At 43.7% G+C, this 27,457-nt stretch overlaps 1 protein-coding gene across 2 annotated transcripts in view; it reads right to left on the bottom strand.

Moving 5' to 3' along the window:
* The window catches only part of FASN (fatty acid synthase), a 51,713-nt gene extending 24,341 nt beyond the window's left edge, over window positions 1-27,372 (bottom strand). The window contains exons 1-24 of one of the 2 annotated variants that reach the window (XM_072880729.1): window positions 27,170-27,372; window positions 20,843-20,989; window positions 19,875-20,027; window positions 19,113-19,286; window positions 18,023-18,223; window positions 17,440-17,562; window positions 16,658-16,773; window positions 16,266-16,400; window positions 12,972-13,431; window positions 12,433-12,620; window positions 11,473-11,662; window positions 9,904-9,998; window positions 9,351-9,485; window positions 8,853-9,056; window positions 7,123-7,238; window positions 6,466-6,641; window positions 5,914-6,105; window positions 5,545-5,625; window positions 5,265-5,450; window positions 4,774-4,953; window positions 4,350-4,553; window positions 2,811-3,121; window positions 2,266-2,655; window positions 85-249 (exon numbers count right to left, since the gene is read on the bottom strand). In XM_072880729.1, the coding sequence (XP_072736830.1) occupies window positions 85-249; window positions 2,266-2,655; window positions 2,811-3,121; window positions 4,350-4,553; window positions 4,774-4,953; window positions 5,265-5,450; window positions 5,545-5,625; window positions 5,914-6,105; window positions 6,466-6,641; window positions 7,123-7,238; window positions 8,853-9,056; window positions 9,351-9,485; window positions 9,904-9,998; window positions 11,473-11,662; window positions 12,433-12,620; window positions 12,972-13,431; window positions 16,266-16,400; window positions 16,658-16,773; window positions 17,440-17,562; window positions 18,023-18,223; window positions 19,113-19,286; window positions 19,875-20,027; window positions 20,843-20,969 (4,302 nt within the window). In that variant the 5' untranslated portion in view covers window positions 20,970-20,989; window positions 27,170-27,372. Of the gene's footprint in view, window positions 1-84; window positions 250-2,265; window positions 2,656-2,810; window positions 3,122-4,349; window positions 4,554-4,773; window positions 4,954-5,264; window positions 5,451-5,544; window positions 5,626-5,913; window positions 6,106-6,465; window positions 6,642-7,122; window positions 7,239-8,852; window positions 9,057-9,350; window positions 9,486-9,903; window positions 9,999-11,472; window positions 11,663-12,432; window positions 12,621-12,971; window positions 13,432-13,605; window positions 13,934-16,265; window positions 16,401-16,657; window positions 16,774-17,439; window positions 17,563-18,022; window positions 18,224-19,112; window positions 19,287-19,874; window positions 20,028-20,842; window positions 20,990-27,169 lie in introns of those variants that run through there. The other variant, XM_072880730.1, reaches the window with a different exon arrangement.
* Window positions 27,373-27,457: the final 85 nt, after the last annotated feature.

Here is a 27,457-nt window from a genome sequence, read left to right as displayed (position 1 = left end):
TAATTCTTTTAACACCGCTAAACATCTCATTTAGAAAGTGTCATGATTTGGAAATTCAGATATCTAGGACACAGGAATTCTCACCTTTAAGGATTCAACCCACTTATAATGGGTATCATCTATTGGCAGAAAAACAGGTGTTTTGTCAGGAGCTTGCCGGCGACACAGGAAAATAACAGAGCCAAAGAACGATCTCTTCATGGCAACCAGATTCAGTGAAGCTTTGCTGAATAAGCCCTCCCACTGTGCCTGTCAAATCAGGTAAAACAACAGTTAACAGGAAAGTCAAAAGTCAGTTAAAAATACCAGTCACATCTATACTTCATGTTGAGTCTCCTCAAAGACAGCTTCACCAGGAACAACAGGTACTGTCCACCCCTTTCAAGCAAAAGCAAGAAATCTTGGCATCTGTTCTATATTGTCTCAGTACAAATATATATTTGATTAACATAACAGTATTTTATCCACATCTAGACTATTCCTTCTTCCCTAAAAGATCCTCAGAAAGCAGTACTACAAGTATCTCGAAGCCCTGGTTAGGAAACTAGTCTTACCATGCTACCAGATGTGCAAAAAACAGAGCAGTGACCATGCTGTCAAATCCCATAGGATATCTGAACATGTCTAGAATTTAATTCCAGCAGTAAGACACAACTCCAGAGACAAACAGAATGTACGGATTCCAGCACACAAAAATCACAGAAGTGGAAACACTGAGTTTAGATGTTACCAACCTATGTCACATAAGCCCTGTCAGCAATAGAAATAATAAAGCAGGACAGAGGAAACAAAAAACCAAGTCACCCAAATCCTTCAGCTGCAGGGGGGTGGGGAGAAGCAACAAACCACTAGCAGGGAAGAAGCACCTATACACGTAAGTTACATTGAAATAGCATTTCAGAAAAACAAGAGAATGAAAATGCATGTATGGCATGTCCAGAAACACTGAAGCTCTACTATCTGAATGAAATAAAGATGACTGCAGGCTCTAGGAAAACCATCCATTCGGTTTTCATATGCTAGGCACAAAACAGCGGAAGGTTTTTACAGCATGATCCCGTATATGAAGGACTAGGGACAGTGTCCCTATCTAGAAAACTTTAAGAATTATATTAAGTCCTGCCCACTCTCACCTGCGTAGTGTTATTTTCTTTAGAGAAGGTGCATTCAACTCCTATGTACCTTACGCAGGGGATTTGCTAATACCAGGCTACTAACATTTATGACAGATCTAGGTTTTAAGTCATCAGCTTCGGTAGCATCTCAGTCTTCTTTTTATCCCTCTCTTCACTAGGTAAGATGCAAAGAACTCACCCCTTCTTCTCAAAACTCCTTGAAAAATCTTTGCAGAAAACGAAGGGCTAGAATCCATGTCATTGGGAAATTCAAAATCCAACTACCACACTCCGGAATTATAAACAAAAAAGTTAAACTATTAAAAGTGCTACTCTCTTCTTATTCTAAAAGAAGAGCTGAGAGGTTACAGCCACTCAAATCAGGAAGAATGCGTATGTTCTGCAGAGGGGCAGTTTCCCATTACTGCTTAGTCTAACAGCTGCCAAGAGAAAGCGATGTCCCAGTTCCCACCCTTCCCCTAGCTACTGACTCTCCTCCTCTTGTGCCAGCATTGGCATTAGTTCATCTGCATGTTATACTGGTTTGCAGATATAAAGCAGACACCCTGCTGGGGCCCCCTCCCGTACTTCCGAGGGCTTATTTTGCTGTATCTCATTAAGGGATCAGATAAAGTGGGGAGGAAGAGAAGGAAGGAGGAAGAAAAAAAGAAAAGTGCAAGAGAGAAGCCTTCCTTTCTGTGAGCACTTCAATGTTAGAAGACCTTAACTACTTTGTAAAGTCTCCCTCCCAGCAGAGATATCAAAAGGAAGAGAGATATTCTGATACTGAAGCATTTTAGGATCCTACAGTGATAAAGCTGTATGCCACCCAACAATGCAGTACATTATTTTAGCTATGAAGGAATTGTCCTGGCCAGTGTTTTCATACAGATTATATAGATATATAAATGACAATTAATGATTTTCAATGCATTAAGGCTTTCCTGACTGAACTCACAGTTTAGTCTCCCAACCCAGTATGTGGAAATTCACAACTCTTCTGAAGAAGTGTTTCTTACATATTCCTGCAGAGGGCCTCAATGGAGAGTGATGTAAATGATGTCTACTCAACATTCACCACAAGAGCATCTGCAAGCAGCAGACTCCAGACTATCCACTGCGAAAGTAGTTGTCCTTCCAGGAGGCTTACCTTGCTCAGGAAGCTGTGTTTCTGCTGTATGTCTGGACTTGTAAGGAAACTGACAATTTCTCCAAGAGTTTCTCCTTTAAGAAGGGTGTGTAGCAAAACAAACCCTCCTTCTTTCACCGCAGCTGCCAAATTAGAGAGAATTTCAGGGGTGTTCCCTAGAACACTCGTTGAACAGTTGTATACCACCAGGTCAGCATTGGTCAGATTTCCAGAGGGAAGGCTAGATGGATCCCACTGGCTAAAGATAACGCCCGCATCTTGTAGCTCTGTTTCATTAGCTGAAAGAGTTTCCAGGATGCAGTCAGTGGCAATGTAGTCCGCCTGCAACAGGGGCTGAGTATTCAGAATACTTCTGACACGAGACAACAGACATCCACTTCCTGCAAGAGCCTGTGAGAAATGAAGGGGAAGGAAAAGAGGAAACCAAATTGAAACATGAATGATATCCAGAATTATAACTGGAACAATAGAAGTATGCGATCAGATTACTGGAAGGCCTGGAAACACTAGCTATTGCTAGTGCCCATCCCGGGCTTCCAGCTAACCTCTACTATCTTCATCCTGTGACTGGTCATGTTCTCCAATGCCACATCCAGGCAAGTCTTCAACTCTGAAGAATCCAGTAATCCATTGAGAAGAGGGTCATTCTGGAGGTGCATTTTCTCTTGAGTCACAATCTGTTCCAGCTCAGAATGGAGGTTTCCATTCAGTTCCAGATGGCAGATTTCAGCAAGGATATGCTGAAGGCCTTTCTGTATGGATGAAGACTCTGCAGCAGCCACTGCAGTTTCTAGTCCAGGGATGACTAATTTGATCCCATGCACTGCCACCTTAGCCTGTAAGCTCTGGATCAGATCTATGGAATAGAAGGGGAAATGAAAGGAAAAGTCAGATTTTCCAAAGATTTTTCTTCTCCTCTTTGCCCCCATTTGCTATACCAGCTGATCAGCACCACAATTTACAGCATCTTTTATCATTAGCATAGCCACAAAGATATAGTGCATGGTCCTGTACATTCACACGATTACGTATTGTGCAGTAGTTGCAGCCCCCAAACAAGTAGGCTTTGTGGCAAGACAGTTCAAAACACCAACATTACCTGTGGCAAGACTCCGACTGAAAGAGGGCAACTAACAGAAAACCTCTGACTGATTTAGGGAGTTGTGGAGGCAAATCGTAAGTTTCCACAGATACTAAAATACTTTTTTGCTTTATAACCAGATAGAAAATAGCTCATCCTGACTGATATCAGAAACAGCATTATGAAAAATAAAAATCCCACGACAGCATATGTAAAAAACTTTGGGGACACTATTTGGACACTGCAGAAAAAAAGAGAAATCTTTAAAATCTATTGCCAAATCAACAGATGAGTGTGAAGACACTTTACCAATACAGAATGACAAAATCGCTGTCTCAAGATATGGCAAAATTCATCACTAGAGTAAAAACTTCAAAAAAAAAAAAGTAATTTTTTCCCTTTGATGAAAAGGCACTTAAAGTGATGAGCTGAGTGGATGTCTCCCCATCCCAAGAGCACTGCACTAGGCCACCAGTTTCACAATAGACTAAGACGCTCCTATTCTATTCTTGCAGCAAACACAAACTTTTTTTGGCATGCCTCACTAAACCACTTTCCTTCCTTGGATATGCTCTTGTGCCCACAACCAAATGGGAACAGCCACATCAGCTTACCCATCTTGGCAATTCACAGGGAAAAACAAAACAAGAAAGCTGAAGACTTGAGGAAGTAGGATCTCCTGTCAGTGTTTGAAGCACCTAGGCTGGATTTCTCCTTAAAGAAGATGATTTGTTCCTCTCTGCTTGCAGAGGGGGTTATGCCATCTGACACTGCACTGACTGTTACAGAAGTGTAGATACCCCTCCCCACGGTTTTACTCCTACCCACACTTCAGGCAGAAGCAGCTTTTAGCTTCTAGCAAGCGTACAGACATACGACTCCTACTGAAGAGACCAACTCTTTATTTCTTGGACGTTCTGAAGTAGCATGAACAGCTTCTCTCAGATATTTCTGTCAGGCTGCAAGATTCCCCTAGTGTGACAAGAAACCAATCCCACTCTACCTTTGCAGTGCTCCAGATAAGCATGAAGATGGACACTGGAAGACAAACAGTTACTCTCAGTGTAGGGCACAAAGCAGAATTTTTCCAGGGTGGGAGGGATCTGTTCCTGTTGTCGTCGTGGTGCCACAGAAGCATGAAGACCACTGATCTGAACACCTCCTGCTTTAAGGCTACCAAGACAGCGGTCCACAACAACATCAAAAGCTGAAAGACAGAAAAGAAATGTAAGTTTGTATCAAACACTACAAGTATTTTATTCAAGGTGATCAGATGAACAGTCCTATGTCAGACTGTTACAGAAGCTGCAGAACAGCTTGGAGACTAAGAGGGCCCCCCAAAGTCCATCCTCCTTCTTAGGAAGTCATACATTCATCCACAGAGCAGTCAAAGCAACGAGCAAAAGCCCAAGCATGAGAGACATTACCTTCTACATTGTCCTGGTATTGGCACACCTGCTCTTGATGCAGCACTGGGTCAATACACACTGAGCGAATCCTGGTGGGTAAGCGTAGACTGCGCCCAGTCTCAGTTAAGATTATCATGTGTAGCAGAGTGTCAAGGAAGGTCACCCAGTTCCCATTCCACAGAACTTTCCCTGTGCTTGCTGCAGAAGAGGAAGGGGAAGCCTCACTGATTTTGTCATTCAGCGGATGCCAGAAGTCACTGCTTATCAAATGCAAAGTCTGCTGTATGTACCCAGCTTCCCCTGTAAACTCCAATAGTCAGTTCTACATTGGAGATAACAGCTTTCGCAATGCTCTGTCAGAACACTTGGTTGTTCTCCATTACTACACAAATTACAGTTACAGCACAAAGCACAGTCAGGTGGACCGTTAATACAAATGAAATTAGAAGATCAAATATTCGTCATTACAATAACCATGCTCATCATTCTTCTACAGAAAGTAAATTCACCTTCACTGTTGCATTCCAGAACGCCCTGGAAAGTTGGTCCATAATTATATCCACGTAGATGCAGGTCTTGGTAAATGTCTTCTTTCAAGAGGTTGAACTTTGAGCTCGTGTCTACTTGGGTCTGAAAGTCAACTGAGTGGTTATGAAAGTTCTTCAGAGCAGTGTTTTCTAGGAGGGAAATCTTCCCTGATGGGCACAGTGACAAGAATAAGAATCATCAGTGTCCGTAAATAATGGATTTTAGTAGGACAGTGCATACACTTGCGCTTCCTTCACTTACCACTCACAGCCAAATTCCCATTCCCTGACACCTCAAAGCAGTGGGAAGCAGGCATAAGTCTTACTTCCAGCTGTACTGATCCTGCAAGAAACATTGAGGAAAACAGGACTGTGAGGTCATTCATTGCTACCATCCTCGAGCAGATCTTTCTCTTTCACCATCTCCAGACTCACTGCGCACAACACGGAATAAAGATGACCATAACATGTGCTACTTGACTGTATGAATTCACTTCTTTGTTCGGTCATGTTGCACTCCTCTATATTCTTTCTCCTGTGTTCCTTCTCACTTTCCCCTTGCATTTCTTTCCTCCCACTCCCTTCATCTTCATTACACAGTTTTGCAGTTGTACCAGCACTCCTCACTCACCCTTTTTGGGAAGGATAGTTGCCTGATGAATTGTGACTTCTTCAAACATAACAGCCGTTTGCTCCATAGGCATGCCAAGAGACCGTGCCAGAGTTCGCCAAGCCAGTACAAGGTACCCAGTTGCTGGGTACAGGATTCTGCCATCAATGCAGTGACCAACCAAGTAGTGGTCAGGAGAGTCAGGACTCACATCTGTCAAAGAATAAGAGAGCAGAATAAAAATAATACAAACCCTCCAATACAGAGGTCTTTTCCCCTCAATGTCTATAAGAGGTTCTAGTGGTTTCCCCAACTATCCTGCCTGGCAACATGCAGCTCTTAAAACTACTGCGAGTCTGAATCAAGACAGTTTCCTGCTCTGTTCATATTCTTTCATCCCATTTCAGAAGCAGATCCAGTCTTTTTCAATCCAAACCAAACCAAACATTAAGCTTCAGAAGATGGCTTCAAGGATGCTGCTTTGAATATCCTTTTCTAGTTTTACAAAAGAAATGCAGAGGTAAAGTAGGAAAGAGACAAATAAACAAAAAACCCCCAAACAGGCAAACACACCAATATTGTAGACTGAAGCAGATGCAGAGCCTTTGGAACCTGATGGAAAGTCTTCAGCTTTTGGAACATCCCAGTCCTGGCTGTGGTCCCATTTGACGTATGGAGAAATAAGGGGTGTTCCCACTGGGACAGGGTATTCGACACGTGGGAACAAGTTATTTCCAATAACATTTATCCTAGGAAGACAAAAAGGATCAAGACACTGTGTATGGGGGGGGGGGGGGGGGCGGGCGCAGGAAGGGGAAAAAAAAAAAAATAATGGATCATAATACTTAGAGGTCAGACAGTAATTGGTCTTGGGCTCCATGTCTGAGATTTCTCCAGGAGTACCATGAACACTTACTGCAGCCAAATTTGTAATTCTAACAGTCTACAAGATGCAAAGTTTATTTCCAAGAGCTAGTTCCAAGTTCCTAGGCCTCTAGAATGGGACTCCTCCTCTTTAAAAGGCACCTTCTCAGCCCAAGCAGTCTCTAACCCAAGGCAACATTTCATAAGTGAGCATGTTAAATACGTAAAGCACAGATGTAAACCCCATTTTTTTCCAGGTTTGTTGAGGGAGTATTTCAATCCTTGTGAAGATATGCATGCTAGAGAAGATACTTGAATTCTCTCCTAACTGATACCCCAGTCACCCTCCTCCCTTAGTCGCCTTACCCAGTTAAATGAATCTTTCCAGTCTGTGTTAGGAAGAACTCCAAATTATTTTTGTGGTCTTTCTTCATCAAAGGTAGAATGGTGCAAGTTGGTTTCAAAGTTCTCTTCAAGATAGCCTGGTCAAGTAGAGTCCATAAATCATTGGTGGAAGGCATTATTTACTACTTTGTCTCTGAATTTTTCTCTATAGATCTCAAACCACTTCTGTTTCTGTGCCAAGAGTTCTGTGCTAGGTGCTAGACTGTACACCAGTTTAACAGGTAAGAGGAAGAGCAGCACAGCACAATACCCTTCCATGAACCCAAGAAGTTGCACATCTGGTAAAGCACAACCTACGTAATATTCATTAATTCTGCCAAAACACAAATCTCCCTTTCCAAGCAGACTGTCAAGTGGAATCAAAAGCTGCACTTCAAGAACTTGCAAGATCACCCTTGCAAGCCTCCCACTCGTGCACACACACACACCCCACACAGCTTAGGCCCTTAGTCCCAGGAGCAGCCCTTTTTAGTCTGAAGCATCGTAGAGCATTTTCCAAGCGACAGCTATTAAATCAAAAAACGCAGTCTTGAACATCTGCCCCAACTTGTATCTTCTCTTCAATTTGATGGTCCCAATTCCCATGGTCTTTAAATGGGAGAAGGAAGGGAGAGGAAGAGAAAACCAGAACACTCTCAAGCCCAGCTGAAGAAATCTTTAGTCATGTGCATTAGAATCCAGAACTGTACAATGATTTTAACATGAAGTGCAAAATTGTTTTATAGAGAAAAATACCTGCCTAATTTAAAAGCTCTGCTCTGATTCTCTCTTCAAGTCACTTTCAAAGCATAAATAAGACTACATGACGTAATAAATATACACTGGATGGGAACTCAGAAGCACTGTATAGCTATTAAACTTGATTCACAAGTAACTATGATTCTTCTTAATACTTCTCCTCTTGTGTACCACAGACCAAATAAAAAAGATCAGTCCTTGAGACTTAAGGGACAGACACGAGACCACAGCACTGATCTTGTGGAGCAAGTGCATCCTAATGTACCTCATGTTCTGCATTCTCTGCTATGGAGCTAATTCCACAAAGACCTTACGTGGTGGGGAGAAAGGAATAATGATCTGATCATTAGGGGAAAGGAGTTTATGAAGAGAGAAAGCTCCTGCGGTCTCAGACTACTTGGTCTAGGAGAAGAAGGGAAAACACCACTGCCAGCCACCATCTTCTAAGACAAGAACCTCAAACCAAATTCAGTGTACAGATGGTGATAACAGATTTTCCACAGAGAAGGCCTGTTATTCTTGAATTTCTCCTCCCACCCCAATTTTTGCACACAATCTCCATTAGATCCAAACAATGAAATGCTTTCCTTACTCCTTGCACAGTTCAGAGAGCTGATTATGAGCTATCTGAAATACAAGGCAATGAATAAAGGCAACAATGTGAATGTCTGGGCTGGGAAGTGGTTGTGTGTTGGGATTTTTTTTTAAATTAAATATTAACAGACACAACACCCCCCAAAAAACCCAAACCAAACAAAAGAAGAATAATCACATCAAAACCCACACAAAGAACCCATCAAGAAAATGTTAAAACTGGGAGACACTCAGAAATACTGGAGGGAGAAAGTGTTCTTGGAACTGGGGAGTGGGGGGAAGCAGTCCTCAGACCCTCCATCTCCTTCCTGCAGCAGCATATCAATGTGGTACCATACTGACACAAGCAAATATAATACCTGTAAAAGGGCATGTGGAGCAATCTCTACTACAACAGCGTTCTCTGGAATATGCTTCAGACCTTCATGGAACAGCACTGGACTCACTAGGTTGTTCACATGATACTCTGCAGAGGAATTCCTAGCCAGATCACTCTGCCACTGAGATTCAGGGATGGAGGTACTGATCCATCGTGCTGAACGAGGTTTAGGGTGTGGAATGACCTACAGACAGACAAGGAAGAGGGTCAGGAGAAAGAGTTACATGTCACAGATGACAAAGGCAAAAGCAAGCAGCCCCTCCTTTTTGCAGGCCATTTTTCTCAGCTTGATTGCTCAGGACATCCTGCCGCTTGAGGCCATAGGACTTCAAACCCTAGGTCTCACAGAGGTCTACATGCTGTTCAAGAGACTTCCTTCTCCTCCTAAAGAAAGGAACCCCCTTAAGCTCAACATCACCTATACTCAAATCCAGGTGCCCAAGCATAAGCCATGCGAGCCACAGTTTGGCAATATTACCTTTTTCAGGGCACTGAGCAGCACTGGTGCAATAGATGCCATGTAATAGGAATGAAATGCGACTCCAGCACTGCGGACCTCCTTTGCGAACACACCATCCTTTTTCAATTTGGCTACGAACTCATTCACAGAGTCCTAAGAAAAGGAATATAAGTGAACTAAAAATAAAAGCTCACAATGTATGTGGGATATGTATGAATTACTGTACTCCCCCATGCCCTTCATCACTTGCCACTTAAAGGGAGCCGTATCTGGGATGAGGTTATTGCCCTTCTCAGTCTTATAATTTATCACTCATTACGCCCATGGCTATAAGACTATTCAGCATAAGAGATCTTTTATTACTAGCTTACTGAGGCACTAATATCACTTCCTCTCACAGAACATTTGAGTGTTTAAGTTTGTATAAAGCATCATGCCGCCTCCCACCACTTTAATCCAGCTCCCCTTTGCAAGCAGCTGAGCTTTAACTCAGCTTCATGCTTTCTTCAAACCAGAACTTCACGGGTCCCTGCCACAACTCCGGTATGCACAGTATCAATTCATTGCTCACCCGAGGCCCCGAAACAGTGACAGTATCTTCAGAGTTGTGACAGGCTGGTACCACATTTGGAGGACAGAGTCGCTTACATTCCTCCCATGTCAGACCTGCAGAAGGAAGACCTCAGGACAACACAAGTGTTTCTAGCAGTGAGCCTCATAAGAGGAGGCAATCTTAACTGCACAATCACTGTTGCTTAATTCAGCATTTTGCAAAACTGGGAAGGATTCTTAAGCGAAAGAGAGACATGCTCCCTTTCCCCAAAAGTGATTCTGCAAAAGCTAAGGATATTTATCTCACGGCTTCAACATGACATTTATCACTGTGTTATTGAGCACAAGAACAGAGGACTGAATCTCTGTACCATCCCATTAAGGGATGGGGTGGGGAGGAACCCACACACTTTCAAAGAAGCTACAGAATTGGTTGTTTTGTCTCATCTTGCCCCTAGCAATCCGAGCTTGAACAGGAGAGAGAGAACATGTGAGCTTGACTCACAGAAGCAGAGAGCCACAAAATATCCATAGAAATCAACAACTCTAGTGGCTTAAACTAGCTTAACACATGTAGCATCTGCTCATATATTACATTGACACAAATCACAGGAAGAACTTTAACTGCGCATCAGATTATGAAAAACATATTATATGCAGCACTCCAAGATAAGTTCTGTGGTAAGTGTCATGTATTTAATATCAAGGAAAAGAAAGCTAAATTAGGTAGGTAGTCCTTTGTAGCATTACTTAAGGTAAGAAGTCTAGGATTATAACAAGTGATCTAGTCAAACATACTGCATTAGACCTGCGACAGCTTTTAAGTGTTTCAGTTTTTAATTGACCACTACGTCCAATACTAAGAAACAGAAGAAGAACAACAATGCTACTAATTATAATTTTATTTTTAAACATTAAGTCACCATGAAGCCACACCATGAAGGCAAACTGCTGGGTCCAAAGCTCAAAATTTCACCCAACAGTGGACAAAACTATATGACTTACAGAAACACTGAGCAAAGCTCAGGAGAAAGTTTCTTCCCAAGTGCTATTAGGCCCAAGTGCGTTCTAATGGCATTAAGTTCCGCTACCCAGTTGCCCACTATGTAATAGTGGCTTACTGGTTTCACGTCTCATTACTCTTGCAGACAGTCAGAAATCTCTCTCTCTCTATTTTTTTTTTCAATAATTTAAATACATATGTGTATACACACACACACATATATACATATCTCAAGAGACAAAAACCCCAGTGCCTTAGATTTTCACCTCTCTTTTCAAGGAGATTATTTATCACGCCTCTGTCATTGGTCACCTGTCAATAAATCTCTCCATTTCCACTTAGTTTTGGTTGAATCACCAAAATGCTGCTGTATTCCAGGTCAGAGATTACTACCGTTATATCAACTTCAATATTTAATAACCTATTCTACATCAGAAGAAAAAGAAGAGGCAACAGTAGTCAAAATTTTACAGACATGATTGTCTCCACCAACACAATTCAGAGCCCAATTTTATCCCAATGCCATACAACGGAGATCAGAGGTACTTTCCTGTTCCTCTCCTGTTTTGGTAAGGGTATACCTACCTACAGCAGCCATTCCTCCTGGGGGCAATGCGGCCTCTTTAACGCATCGTCCTCGCCAATAAGCGGCAAGAAGGGCTTCTTCATGACTTAAGGAATTATCTGCATAGCCACAAGCTACTTCTCCCACTGAGTGGCCCACAATCCCATCAGGTTGCAGACCTGCAGCCTTCAGCATATCAATCTGGGCAATCTGCAAGGAAAAGTAGGATTTAGTGATTCCATGCCAGAGTAAGAAGGTGTCAGGCCTCAAAGGCACACAGCAGTAGTGAATACCTTACAAAATGGCTTTTTGGTGCAGACATTCTTCTTGGCCTCACTGCTTCACCCCCGCCCCCAACTGCAGCTCCAGTCTCATTTCAAAATAATCCCAAGAATCATTATGCGACTCCAGTATTGTTTAGGCCTCTCCACTACATAGCTTTCCACTAAGAAGCTACTTCCAACAACAGAAGGTTGCCAAGAGCACGTCTGTACAAAGCAAGAGGCAAGACCAGCTCTCCAGATCACTTTAAAAACTCTGCCTCTAGTTTGTTAAGAAACAATGAATCCCACATTGACACCCAGAATTAGAAGAGACTTCATTTAGCATAATTTAGATCACTTGCAGAACAAGTTTTAGAGGGCATTCTATGGAGCCTTGTTCCTTGGCACAAACATTTACATAAAACTTAGGTCATTCCTTAGTCTCTTAAAAGGAGAAACTGCTCCACATACACAGACAGACACACAAATCAGTTCAGATCAATATTTGTCCAAGCATCTTGCAAGTGGCAGAGCCCAAAACTGTCAAGGATGCAACACACTCCCTCCTATCAGAGCCTAACAGCTGCCATTTACTGATTACACAAAACAAGCTTCCATTAATTGGTATAAAGCGTTACTGGCCAAACAGACACACTAGCAGAGCATGCTTATGTGGATTGAGTCCACGACCCCCTCCACCAGTCATTTGAATCTTACCTGAATAGCAGCTAGTCCAACAAATGCATGGACAATGTCATCAAAAGTGTTCTCATCTGCTTGCTGAAGCAGGTCTGAGACCTTTAGGCCCGTGTTCTTCAAAGCCTCGTCCGAGCGCAATATAGACTGGCGAAACAAATCCAACTTCATAAGGCTCAGGCCCATACCTTTCCACTGTGTTCCCATGCCTGCAGGATAGGCAAGGAGAAAGTGAGCTTTAGTAATGCTCCATAAAAGGAGTAGACATTCACACACTTGCTCTGGAAGTGAAAGAGTTCTAAGAGCAAAATGTAAGTTTCTAACATCCTCTAAATTAGGCATTGCTTTTTATTTTCCTGGACTTTGCTATCATCAGAAGACAGCAAAGTTGAAAGCATTAGATAAAACACAGGAAACGTGAGTCTCCTAGACATATCACAGGACTGCAAGACATTTCCTCATGCTAGAGTGGAAAACAACACTAGAGCACAGAATTCAATTGCTCGAGCCCCAGATCTACAGAGGAATGCAGAAGCCTGGACCCATTGCTGCACACCTACCTGAGCAGATGTACCAGAGTGGTCTATCAGATGCTTGAACGTGCTGAACCTCTTTTATGTCACTCTCAGTGCCAACTAGTGTGTAGCCCCTGTAGGGCATGGAGGATACAGGAACTGCAGAGATATCACTGAGCAGGCTTACAAATGGGATGCATCCTCCATGTTTTCTGCTCTCCTGAATTAGTATTTCCACAGCTTCCTGGGTTCTGCCACTTATTTGAACCAGTCTTGGCATGTTACAAGTCTCCAGAGGCTGGCATTTGTTCTCATTTGGCCTCAGAATGACATGAGCGTTAGCACCTCCAAAGCCAAAAGAGTTGATACTGACAAGGCCACCTTTCACTGGCGTTGGTTTACAAACTACCTCCAAAGAGCCATCTTGTAAGGCAGGAATATCTGGATTTGGGGTATTGTAATGAAGATTTGGAGCCCACAGCCCATGTTCCAGAGAGAGCACGACCTGGAAGAAAAAACAGTGTTCTGTGCTCCGCATTTTCTTGTAACAAACATTCTTTTGTTGTTATTGGTTTACTATAAATGACCATGTAGCATACACTAAAGCAGCTCTCTTTATGTTTGGATAAAGGGACACTTCAGAAAATAGCATTATTGATGTTACTGAGGTAGTACCTACTTCACCTGGGCAAATTTTAAGTCCATGCAGGAAGTCAGCAGTGAAGGTGAGGGTGGTAGTTTTAAGTTTAGCTTCCAGGCCCTTTCTAACTGGAAAGCCATGCAGTCTTGCTGGAAAAGCAGCCTGGCTACTAAGAATATCACATCTTCTTTCTCCCCTTTCAGATCCTGTCCCTTCATCACACTCTGCTTCACATCTCCCCAGTCACACACAGCCAACACATGCTCTTCCTTGTCACAATGAATGCTTCCATTTCTGCCTTTGCTGCAAAAGAGCCAAGCTGAAGCACTGGTAAAGGAGTTTGCTTGCTGCTTCGCACCCATTTGTTGTCTTCTTGATCCAAAAAAAGAAGGAACAGCAGACTGGCCAGAACTGGCAGAGCCAAAGGGAAGTACAGAAACAGCATGAGAGTTAGAATAGCTGTCCCAAAAAACAAAAACAACAACAACAAAAAAAAATAAATCGAGAGCTCCCTTCTCTCAGCAGCATCTCTACAAACAGCCCGTGACACCAAGCCCATACTCCTCTGTGGCACAAGTCCAGCAAATCACAGACTACAAGGGCAGTTGCAAACACTCAGCGCTCTGTATGTTTGGCAGTTCCTTCACCACCTCAAAATGGTCAGAGAAACAGATATGGGTTTGGGAACTGTTCTTCCAAGTTGACTATCAGACATGGCAGCCTACCTGGGAGAACAACCAGCATAAATGCATTATTTCAACTCCAGTCAGCATGTTTAAAGTTGCAGTGACCTAAGTATTTTCATGCACACTGCCCTACACCTACAATTCTATGCACTATGAACTTGCTTACATAGCATACATATTTGTACTTTTAAGTCTGCCATGGCTTCTACACAAGTTTGAGACTAGAGTACAGTGAGCGTACACCAGAGCCACCAAGAAGTTTTGTCTTTGCTGTACAGCAAGTAATTAGACAGGCTGAGTAGTTCAAAGGTGCAGGTGAGTTTTCCCTCCCTCACCAGAATTTAAGTGAAGTGGCCTTGGCAAGCTCTAGTTTCTTTCCTACCTATCCTAGTTAAAGGATTCTCTTCAGGTCTGAAATCAGATACTTTCAAGATCTATTTTCCTAACTGACAACTCACATATAAGAGCATTTTATGGAATTCCAAAAGAAAACATTTACAGAAACTGCAGACTTCCTGAGACAGTAACTGTCTAAGAGACAGTGGCCTTGGTGTAGTTTCTGGCTCGGTCTCAAGGATGCCTGATCTGCCATTTTGATTAACTTCAAAATCTTGAAATACCAAGTGCTGCCCAACTTTCACAGAATTGAGAACAGAGACAGAGCTTCCAATATCCTTCCAAAGCTTCGAGTGCTTTCAAGATGCCAGATCTGGAAACGAGACCTAACACAACTTAATAAGAGTATTGCAAAGATATTCTAGCAGGCACGATGGGTGCCATGGGCTCTTTGCCTGCAGCTGTTAAGTTCTGATACGAAGTTAAGTGAGAAAACTGATAAAAAAGAGTGAGAAAACATGGTGACAGAGAAGTCTTCAAAAAGAAATTGTGGCCCTTTTCTTTGCAGTTCTGCATCCTCTAAGAAACACAGACAGGGAAACAGTACCTCAAAGTTATGATCCTGTCCTGACAGATCACAGCAGAACTGCACTAAACAAACTGTTTATAACTTACAACACAGTATGGGATGGAGAGGTTTATTTTATGACTCAGTTATCATTCCTTCTATGAAGAAGGTGTCACTCTGAGGGATAGACGTGCTAAAAAAAGCAAACTTTCCTCTACAGACAGACAGACACTGCTGTCTCCACGATTTATTTGCAGATGAGGCTATTCACAGCAAGCTGGATGCATTCAGGTCACAATAACCACTTTAAAGAACCTAAAATTCTAGCAGTGACAGCGTACGCGACTTCAATTTGCGTGACTCTAAGGCTGTCAGTAATAGGCTTACAACCAAGTGTGAACGTTAGCTAGCTCTCTGCTAAGCAGTTTAGCAACCAGAGCCAATAGATGACTGTCTGCCTTACAGCAGTAGTTAGTAAGCTGGTTGCTACGACAACCAGTTATTCATGCTGGTAGCCTCATCCCAAAGAGCTCACCTGGCCTCCTGCCAACACAAGAGAGAAGTGAAAGAGATGATACATCCCTGACAGACAGCCAGAAGGATCAGCTACTCTTTTGGCACCGAAAGCCCACACTGCCTCTTATCTTTGGTCATTGCCAACTACTCCAAACATGTAAATCCTTCTAGTTGTACACCCCCCAAACCCAAATGACTTACAGCAGAGTTCTGCTGGAAGGTCCAGCGTAAGGATAATCAAAGTGATCCCAAAGCCTTTATTCTGAGCAGAGTTATGCTCCTGTAGAATTCAGTAGGAAGGGGGAACTACAGTGCGTGTGCATACATGCACACACTTGTGTCTGCACACAGTGGAAGGCCACCTGGGCATTTGTCTCCAGCTTGCAGAATAGCCACCTGAGCTATTTGCTCCGAAGTTATTTGCAGGTGAAGCAAGAAGTAGATAATTAATGAGAATCACCCAAGTTCTCCTCATTACCAGTGAACATCTTATCCTGATCAGTGCCAATTTTCCTTAAAACAAACAAACATTAAAACCCCCCACACTGTTGTGTTCCACCCCTCCCTGTTTTCCTTATCAAGCCACCCGTTACCTTGGCTAGTGCAGCAAGCCCAGAGGCAGGCTCTGGATGACCCATGTTTGACTTGGTTGATCCAATCAACAGTGGCTCTGTCTTGCATTTACAGAAGACATTTACAATGCCATTTACTTCCTGGGGATCTCCAGCCTAGTAGGAAGAGAACCAGAATGGCTATTAGCTAGCACTTCCAAAATACACTGCAAAAGAAAAAGCTGAAAGATTAAGATTTTTGGGCAAAATCCAAAAGTGGCGAAGCAGTACATATTCTAATAACTCGTAGAAGGGAGAAATATAGTTCATTTTGGAAAAACAAAGAACAGTTTGATGGAAAAGTGTGGCAAGTGATGCAAGGGAAGAAAATAAGGGACAAGAAAACACTCCAAACCCAAAGAGGCCATGCTGACCTTGGTGCCTGTCCCATGAGCTTCAATGTACTCCGCTTCTCCAGGATCGATACCGCATTCTCTGTACAACGAGCTGACCAACTGCTGCTGCATCTCTCCAGATGGGAATGTCACACCTAGGACCAAAATTGCCATCAATTCCTCTCTCCTATCAGATGCTTCCTGTTCTGATTTTAGCACCCTTTCAACTGCTTGGGACTACCAGGTCCAAAAAAAACCAAGAAGAGAGACTTTTTCAGGATTTACACCAATGTTCTTAGCACCAAACACAATAAGCCGCTCAGGCTCTTTGGAAGAAGAGCAGAAGAACCAGAGATGGACCTAAAGCAATGACTTAAGACTAGTGTGGGAAGATACTAGTTAACAGAACACTAGGAGATGTCTAGATCAAGCAGAATATGTGAAACCTGGTGTCTCCATAACTGGAGAGGGGGAGAAATGGGACATAGTAGGGAAAGAACCTTACAGTCACAACACCACCTACATTTCTACCATCAGTGCAGAAGTTACTGTAGAGATGTCCTGAGGAAGGCTAAACTAGCAACAGGACACTCCTGTTACTTCGTACAGTAGAAACCACCACTTGTCTCCTTCAACTTGTTTACAAAATAGGGTCCTGAACTCTGCATTACCAGAACAGAAAAATTTTAAAAAAAATTAAATAAATAAAAAACCCCTTCACACATCAAAAGAAGAACCCCACAACAGCCCATTTTTGATGACAAAGACTCTAGACTGAACAGTTCTGTAGGTATCTCACTTTTCAGAGGCTCAAGGCCTACCTTGCTCCTTAAAGCCATCAGTGTTAACTCCAGCATTGACTATTGTGGCATAGATCCGCTTAGCCATAGATCTCTTGGTCAAAAGAACAATAACAACAGCTTCAGAGCGACAATATCCATTTCCTGAGAGCAGAGAGAGAAGAACGAGTCACCAATTCTGCTCTGCTTTGAATACAGTTGCAAAACGCCATGCAGTAAGGTCATCTCGTTCCTGAGCTACCACTTACAAACAGACCACTTTGAGACTATGACACATCCATTTATTTAAAAAAAAAATAAAAAAAAATTATGTCCTAGAAAGGCTCGCTGCTTATCACAAATGATGATAGAAAGTTTCTATCAAGAGACAGGTATTTCCTCTCCCCAGTGGCTGAGGAATGAACCATACAGTTTCTTCCCCACAGTTAGTCTTCCAGGTTCAGTGGAGCATGCAACACAGATCAGGTCCAGGATGTGTTCCAAACAGTGCACCTAGGAACAACTACAAGGCCAGCTCTTTTCTGTATTACAAGAGTATCTGGTCACAGACTCCACAATAAGTTCCTCTCACACAACATGACAACCTTTTGTACTAATGCCTTACCTGAAACATCAAAAGCCTTGCAGGCACCATCAGGACTAAGCAAACCCAGTTTCATGAACTGCACAGAAGTGTTGGGTTTCAGCAAAAGGCTGACCCCTCCTACTAGGGCTGCACTGCACTGTCCATGACGAATTGCCTTATAAGCATTTTCCAGAGCGACAAGACTAGAGGAGCAGGCCGTGTCAACAGTCACGCTTGGTCCTTAGGGAACAGAAAGGGAAAACAAAAAAAGCTGGGTTTTACTGTTTATTTCCTGGAGTTGCTCTCCAAAGACTAGAGAATGGGATCACAAGACAAACATATTCAAAAATGTTAACTAAAGAGTTGCTTCAGAACACAACAGGTAATCCTGATACAATGGGAGACAAGAATCACCATCTCTGCCTGCTTACCAGGTAACAAAAGATGAGAAAGGTGGGGAAAAAATAAACAACCCTGCAAACAGTTTGGCTTTAAGGGTATTTTTTTAAAATTCCATCCCTGTCTCTGTCAAAAAGAGATGTTGTAGCTTCACAGGCAGGTCTCATCTATTTCCCCAGTCTCACCAATAAAAATCCCTCCCCCTTTCTAGTGCTACCCTTGCCATTATGCCTGTTCTCTGTTGCTCTTCAGAGCAATTCCTATCCCTCCGCTGTTATCTTCAATGCCACACACAGTTCAAGTCATGTCTATGCCTTCAATTACATCATTGTGGTGGCTCTCCCACTTCTTCCACTTTACTCAAAAAGAGCCAACCGTTCCAGTCAGTTTGCCTCTGTCTTCTACATAGTTTGACTCCAAACAGCAGTGTAAAGGCAGGAAAGGACCTAGGCCTTTTTATGAAGGCCTCCTGACATCATAATCTTTCAGATAAATGCCCACTATGCCCAGCAGCAGCAACTGAGTTACAAAAACTTACAATGAGTCTTATCACACAGTTACAATACATTTTCTGCTTCTCATATGCCTCCTTACAATAGCTGCATGCTACTTTCTCATCCCAAAAGGGGTCTACGTCATCATATGCATCCCACTCCTCTACAGCAGCTGTGGTACAGTTGTGCTCAAATTGCAATTGCTGATCAGCATCAACAGGTTTGGGGGCACTTACCTTTTAAGTCATAAAAGTAGGAAATCCTGTTGGCAAACATAGCACGCTGGCAGCCAGTCATGCTGTATCCCAAAAGCTCTTCTGGATCTTGACTAAAGGCTTCACCAGCTTCTGATGTACTGGCACCAATCCACACACCTGTGTCCGTGCCACAGAGGGCAGCCGGATTAATACCTATGAGGATATTGGAAGGTAGATTACAGCAGACAAACTCAAGTAGAAGTAGAAGCTGATTAACATGAAGAATAAACTTTTTGGCTCCGTGGGTAACTCAAAAGCTCAAGACGCTGGCAGCGATGGAGGAAAGAGGCTCCTATTTCTGAAATCACACTTCCTGAGCGAACCGTCTATAGAAGCAGATCAAATGCCACAAATTTTCCACGAACCTGGCCAACAGACAGGCCATCTGCCATTCTTTTAGACCATGGATGAGAATTCTAATCAAGTCATCTTCCTTTTGCACTACAAATATGCCTTTAACAAAAGGATCTATTATGGAATATCAGGGTAGAGCAGAACATACAAAAGCTCTAGAATTGTTGACTGTTTAAGTGTTGTATCATACAAGGCAGGTAGAGATTTGCTGGCAGGCAGCGTAGATTTCCTAGTTTGACTTCCAGAGAAAACAGCTTTGTCCTAACCCTCCTCTCTACTGTGATGGCTTTCTCTTGTTAGAAATCTCATCACACGGGTGCATGTCTGCACCTGCTGCACAGAGACAATACAGCACAATTGTCCCTCTTCAGTCATTCAGCTGCTTACCTCCATCCAAAATAGCTTCATAAGAAACTTCCAACAGCAAGCGAAGTTGAGGATCCATCGTATGAGCTTGTTTGGGATGAACCCCAAAAAAGGATGCATCAAATTTGCTTATGTCCTTGAGCTTTCCACTTCTCTTGGGCAGTCCATAAATTCCTGAGAAGAAAAATTCAACACCGAGTCACAGAATACATCAGTTTTAAAGCAGCTACCAGCTGAGACAAAGTACAGAATGACCACAGCCGATTCTTGATTACATGTGAAACCTCACCTCCCTGTTGCAATACCCAGGGTGCTGCATTAATATCTACTTACCCACCTCTCTGAATCTCATTTGGAAATGAGAACACTGCATTCACAAAAACAATTGTCATTTTTAAGACTCCCCCGGATATGGCAGCAAAAGACATCTATCTAGTTTAAGCATTTTTGCTTTGGCAACTTGTACCAAGCACATAAACAGAGTCCAAATCAGTAGTTCCAGTCAGTCACCAGGTAGAAGGAAAACAAAAGCTACTTTTCACTTCTGTAAATCACTAGCTTGACTTGGATAGACATGTGCCAAACACTTCAGAAAGACAATCAGACAGAAGAGAACATTGTAAAAAGCCATAGATCACAAGACTGGAGTCCCTGTACTACTTCTGAACCCACAAAAATGACAGAGTTGTCTTACTGCCGCAGCTATCAACAGCAGGTACAGGATTCATGTTGCCTAGCTGCTCTGTCAGAGTGTTCTTTTATTTGGAAGTAAGCTACATATTTATAAGCTACTACTGCATGGGACATGACATTATAAAATGGATTGCATGAGAGCTTCACAGAAGTGTTCTGTTCCTGAATTTCTTGATAATATATCAGAAGTGAATTCAGAAGCTCTGGCAGAGTTTCACATCTGATAAATCCTTTCTTTTCATACGATAATTCCTCTAGAACGCAGGGCTCCAAAAGGAGAGGCAATAAGCACTCACCTGGTTTCCACCTCCGATCATCCTCTGTGACCATATCAACTCCATTAAGCAGGTTCTCCCAAAACTCTTGCAAGTTCTCCGATTCTGGCAGCCTTCCTGCTATGCCTGCAATCACTACGTCCTCCATCTCTGAACTTCTCCCTGTTGCTGAGATCCAGAAAGCAGTAAGACTAGTAAGATTTCACATAGAGAAGGAGAGTATATGTGTTTCTTGTCTTCCTGACACGTTGTGACAAACAAGCATATTTGCAGGAGAAACACCCACACAGGAAGAGCCCATGGAGCCTCTACTACAAAAAGACATCCCAACTAATCAAATGGACCATAAGATCCATGGGGACAATGAGAATGAGAAAACTGATCCTGAAGGAGCATCGGGCTCCGAGAACCACCAGTTTCTACATGACAACTAGAAAATGAACAGGTCTGGCTCTACCAAACGCAGAGCCTCTGTGAAGTCAGCAGAGAAGAAAGATTAACATGCTAGAGCAGAGGTGGGTGGAGAAATTATGAAATACATATAGTAAAATACATAATTACAAGGCAAACCTAACAGGTAGCAAAACAAGTTCTACGATCATTACGAAGTTAAATGCTAACTTAAGAATCAATAATCAGAAAGTTTGTTGGAGGGGGAAAAAAAAACCCAAACCCCACAAAACACACACAAAACCAAACAAATAAAAAAACCCCACACACAAAACAAAAAACCACCCAAAACACACACACACACAGGAGAAAACCTACACAAAAGCACAAAGATTATAATACAACTTAGCATCATTTTAAATACCTGAAACAAGAAGCAAGTTTTACATATAAAGTGTTTCCCAAATGGACTCTGCACTGCCACACATTTAGAGAACTGGGAATGGGGAACTGAGTACATGTGATAGAGAGTGGTGCTTTAAAATAAGAATTGGCAGAATAGATCTGGATTCCAGATGGGATAAAAAACCCTAGCTGTTGTCCCAAGAAATTGGCATTCTAAGACCCCAATCTCAAACAACACAAGACAGCATCGTGGTGCATAACGCAGCATGGCAGGCCATCTATACAGATCACACCACCAAATGATAGCTTATATATACAGTCAGCACACATTTAGTTTATTTTCTATCACACTAAAAATACATTAACAACTAAGCAGAGAGAAGGCAAGTTAACCTGATGTTTCAGTTAAGTTCAAATTATAGTTTGTAGACCCGAAGAAGGCAAGTTAAAGTAGGGGGAAAAACCCGCATATATAAATATGGGTTATTTTTATATATAAAAATAAATCACAGTGTGGTTGCGTGAACAGAAGAGGTTAGTAAGCATTCACAGTACTTCCTTAAATAATCCTTCCGGTAAGTAGAGGCAAAAATGTTCTTTAAGAGTTAATGTGTGGGATTTTAACAAATAAAAACCACAAAGAAAACTAGATACTCAAATAGCTAAAAGTCTGCCTTAACTTTGAAGGAAAGACATTGCCATGGAAGACCTAAAGTTTGATTTCCATCGCAGATTATGCTCCATAGGGCCATGCAGGTACTTTGCTTAAGCGCTGCTGGTGCTTGATCATCTCCTCCACAAAACAGCACTAACGGGTACTCTTAGATGAGCACTTCATAGCTGTTTTTCCAACCCAAGACATTTAATTTAGGTATGGTTTTGCAGCCTCTTTCAGGAGCTCCTGATGCTTTCGAGCAAGAAATAGGCCTCTCTTCCATCCACATTGCTCAGGCGTAACGCCCTCCTGTAGCTGAAAGAGGCTGGGGTGCACAGAGGGAAAGCAAAGCCCTCTGGTTAGCTGAGGTGTGGCCCAGCCAGCGCACAATATCAGAGAGGTTGCCTGATTTCTTTTACCCTTCTTTCCTTCAGCAGTTATCTTGATTCACATCTGTGGAGTAACTGTGGAATTATGCAACATGCAACACTGAAGTAAAAGAGATTATTACCTCATCCAGTCCATCCCTTCTGGGAACAGAAACAGAAGTGCTCCCAAAAGGACATCCTGGATTTCTCAGTCTTCTGCTAAACACACAGACAGATGTTCCATTCCACTCCGGGGCCAAATGCACAAGGCCCTTACTGAGAAACTACTCCCCAAAACTGAAGTTGGTAGTAATAGGCCAAGTCCACCCTCCTCTCAAGAGAAGCCTCTCCGTTTTTCCACTCACATAAATCTAGCAAGTCAGTTTTATTATTGGCGTCACCACTGTACCTGGAAAACCCAATCAAGGGCCACAACTCTGCTATACTTGCAGCAGTTCTGCGCTAGGGGCAGAGAAAGAATGGATCTCGGGCACAAAGCTCACAATCTAAGCATAAGACAAGAGACGTACAAGATGATAATGTGATTATGATTCGATTTTATGCCTCAGGTCTTTGGGCAATGATTTCTAGGGAGAGAAGTATAATTTGTATTTCAGGGGACTGAAACATCACTTCTGAGATTGTTCCTTCCCATCCCACATCTCTCCCTGGAGTACCAGAAAAACTCCATCCAGGTACAGCCAATCTTGACAAAATGTTATTCTGAGACAGTGAAGTAATGGAACTTATCAGCAAAGCAATATTTGCCAACACGTTATGAATGTAGTTGAGCAACACTGTGTCAAAGGCAGACAAAAAGATGCTGCAGTAATCAAAATGTAGACGAACAAGAGCCAAAAAGTTAATTTTAGCTGGGTGAATGGGTAAAGAGAGACACAACTTAAGGATTTTTTATATGCAAAAAAACTGGAAAGATTTAGACTTGACACAGAGTTCCAAATGCCTACATCTAAGGTAACATACAAATTATAGATTTAGCAGCAGACCGTAGAGATGAATTGCTGTAGAAAACAAGAGTGGGAAGAGGAAAAGTCATTAATATTAAGTCATCCCTGATTAAACAGTGATTAAAGTAGATGTTACGGCTACCCAACAATGTCTTTGGTCTTCCTTGACAGATAATAAGCAGGTAGACCATTTTAAAGTTTGACTTTACCCTCAAATGATGTATTGTATTATTTTTACTATATTAGAGACTCCTTTTTTTCTGTAGAGCACTTTTAGACTCTACACAGTACACTGACAGTTCTTGAAGTATAGGACCTAGCACAGATCAAGAAAGAAAACTATTTCTACAGCTGTTTTAAAGGAGATTGGACTACAGCAAATATACGGAAGAGATTGTTCCTACTACATTTGATGAGCAAGGTGAACAAAAGCAACAGGTCAAAAAAGGAGACAAAGAAGATAAAGAGGGACAAACAGGATTCTCTGGTTTCTTAAGACTGTATTTTGTTGGATCCAACCAGACACCTAACATCCTTTTTCCTCTGTTTACCCCACAGTTTTGCTTGAATTGAATTCTGTGAATTCTTCCTAGACAGTTTGCATTCTTAACTGACGGGAGAAGGGGGAGAAGCAACACCCCCTCCCCCCCCCCAAATATCAGTCCAATAGACACCTCAGCTAAGCACAAACTACCACCTCACCGGATTTACACAATATTTTTGGCAATGATACTGTGTTGCTGACTCATTCACTTTGTGACTGGTAATAACCAACAATCCCTTCTGGTATTATTGACTAGTTACAACTTTCATCACTTTATACCTCTGCTCTGGTTATCTACCTCCCACATTAGCCACTTGACAAGGTTGGTTTGTTTATTGATGCCGGTTCTTTTCTCCACTCATGTTATACCTTTTTAACCTTGTTCTCTATGTACTGGATACCTATCGGTATCACATTAGCTTAACACTATTATCAAACTTACTCTTAAGTTGAAATACTGTTCTCCACTGCATTTAAAACAGTTGTTTTTCAGTACCTCACTAATCCAGCACCAATAATGAATTAAGAAGTATTAATCACCATTTTCCAACGTCCCTAGCAGCTGTACATTGTTTCCCCTCCCCCCCCCCAATAATTTTATCTACTGTTTCCCTACAAAAATATCTCTGTGCCCGTTAAGCTTGTAAGCTTTTAGAGGGGGAAAGACAAAGAAAGACACAAAAAAAGAAAAATAAAAGAGTGAAGGTAAAATTTTATTTCTTCTCCCACTCATACCTGAGTTGCCAACCACCAAAAAGAATACGTTTCTTATTCTGCTGTACCTATGTCCAACTAAAGTTCAGTGAGGAACGGAGGGGAAGAGGGAAGGAAGAAGAAACTGTTTGCAAAGAAACAGCAAATAAAGCCAAACCTTATCTTGTCTGATGCACAGTTCTCTTTCCTAGACAGGAGCACATCGGTTATATTTATTTCACTGTTATTTTGATGGCTGTCATCACAGCGGAGCAGAATCCTCAAAGCCAACTCTGCTACTGTTTCTAGGCAGTCCAAACCTTGATCTTTTTTGGAGCTTCCATTATTGTAAAACGAAACATCCATGACTCCTCCATAGCTTCCTTCAGCACAGATATTGACAAAAGGATTGCTTTCCTAGTTTTTCCAGTATGACTACAGCATAATCCAGGTTTCCTAATCTCTGATTATAATTTATAAAATTTGTAATTAAAACTGTCATTACATAGGAACTTCACTTGTAAAGAGCTATAATGCCTGCCCCCCCCCCCCAATCTTTACAAAAATAGAGGCAAACACAGGCTGCTTTTCATTTCTTGAAGGCATTTGGCTACCATCAATCTGTGTGCTATAGCTTCGATTTAACAAAGACCTTTTAACTGTCTCTTTCTGTTTCAAGGCTGGATTTGTCCCATTGACCACAAGACAAATGAGAAATGGTAGTGTGTTGTCATATTTAAAATGCACTACTTAGCAGGAAACACAATCTGGTTCAGAGCTGTTATTTGAAAAAACTAGGTTAGCTTTTGCTTATGGAATCAACACAGCTCTGTTGATTCCCAAATGGTCAGAACTGATTTGTACAACAATTTAAGTCCCCAGTATCACTATATCGTTTGTAAAATATCTGTTCATAACTGCCCTCCACATAGGGGCCTCATCCTCTGAATTCACCTGCTAAATGCAGCCTTTCACAATGTACTATTATTTTCAGTTTGTTTCAAGAAGCAGAGAGGCTGCAGGAAAAGGTGAACCCTTTGCTCACGTGGCTTGAGGCTTCCCCCTCTTTTGTTTTTTAAGGCAAGGCATGCTCCAAACCCCCCAACACTGCTCTCCAAAAGAGCATGCCAGTTAACATACACAGCTTTAACACTGCCTATTTCAATTTAAGCATCCGAATAAAGCTTTTAGCTAGGAAAATACACATTCGATATCTCAAAAGGCCCTATGCCAGGGAAGGAATGTGGCATAAAAACTAAATAGGAGCAAAACCAGCGCAAGAGAGAAGATGATCGCCATGTTCCTGGCAGAATCACATCATCAAATCCAGACTGGTGCACGATCAATGGGTTATTTCATGTGGGCGGTTGGTTTACATGGAAGTGGAAAAAAGAAGTTTAGCAGTATATGCAGCACCTTTTTTGAGATGGTTTCCTAGTACCTATTGACAACTCACCTTTCGCAACAGCGAACGCTGAGTCTCCTCCCTTACAAGCTCCCTCAGCCTACCACGCTAGTGCCTTTACGCCAACCCGTGACACCGCAGGGGAGCGCAGCGCCGTCGCCCCGCTGCCCGGACAGAGCAGCCCATTCAGCCCCGGCGCCCGCCCCACACAGCCCGGGGCTCCGCGCCCGAGCTGCGGCAGCACGGGACCGCCGAGGCCGCCCAGCCCCGCGGCGGGCGCTGCTGGCTCCGCACCGGGCGCGGCCCCTCGCCACCCGCGGAGCCTCGCCGCCACGCTGGGGAACGGCACGCCGACGCTCGGGGGAACGGCAGGAAGGCTCCTGCCGCCGGGCGCGCGCGAGGGCTGCAGGCAGCGGTGTCCCTGGCCGGGTCCCCGGGCGCGCCCCTGCGCCCCCCCAGCCCGCACGGACCGGCGGCGAGGGGTCGCGGCGGCAGGGTCCCCGCCCGCCGCCAAGATGGCCGAGCGCCGGCACCACAATGCAGCCGCTCAGCCTCCCTCCGCGCCGCCTCGCCGGGCGGGCGGAGCGGGGGGCTGCGGCTCGGTAACTAGCCGCCGACCCGACGGGGACCCAGCTCGGCACGGCCGCGCTGGGCCACAGGAGAGCGGCCCGCGGCAACGGGGCGCGGCAACCACGCCGCCGGGGCGCAGAACCTTCTGGTCGCGGGGGCCAGGCCCACGGGGGCCGGCCGAGCCTGCGAACCCCCCGCCACCCGCCCAGCGAGGCGCGGGCGCAGCCTCGCACGGCGGAGAGGGCAAGATGGAGCCTCCCCGGCGCGCCCGCCGGGCGCAGCGGCCCGCGGAGGCGGCAGCGGAGGCCGCCGCTCTCCCGGCCGCGCCGCATCCGCTGTCCCGCCAGTACCTGCACAGGGGCGGAAGGCTTTGTGCCGGGAAGACTCTAGCGTCAGCTTAGCGCCGCGGCGGGCTCTGCGGGTGGACGCGGGCTCTGCGGGTGGACGCGGGCTCTGCGCACAGCCGATGCTCCGCGCTCTCCTCACTGTCTCCCTCTAGCTCCCACCGCTATTTAAGCAGCCGCCACCTCCGGCGGCCACGCCACATGGGCTGACAGTTTACTCCTCGCCGCGGTCCAATGAGAGCCGGGGCAGGGCCACCCGGAGCCGGCCCCGGGGTGATGCCAGCCCCTGCCCGC

Source organism: Ciconia boyciana, chromosome 16 (genome assembly GCF_034638445.1).
Source record: "Ciconia boyciana chromosome 16, ASM3463844v1, whole genome shotgun sequence".
Taxonomy (NCBI): domain Eukaryota; kingdom Metazoa; phylum Chordata; class Aves; order Ciconiiformes; family Ciconiidae; genus Ciconia; species Ciconia boyciana.
Note: the sequence above shows the minus strand (reverse complement) of the source record. Positions and strands in the feature narration are given on the sequence as shown.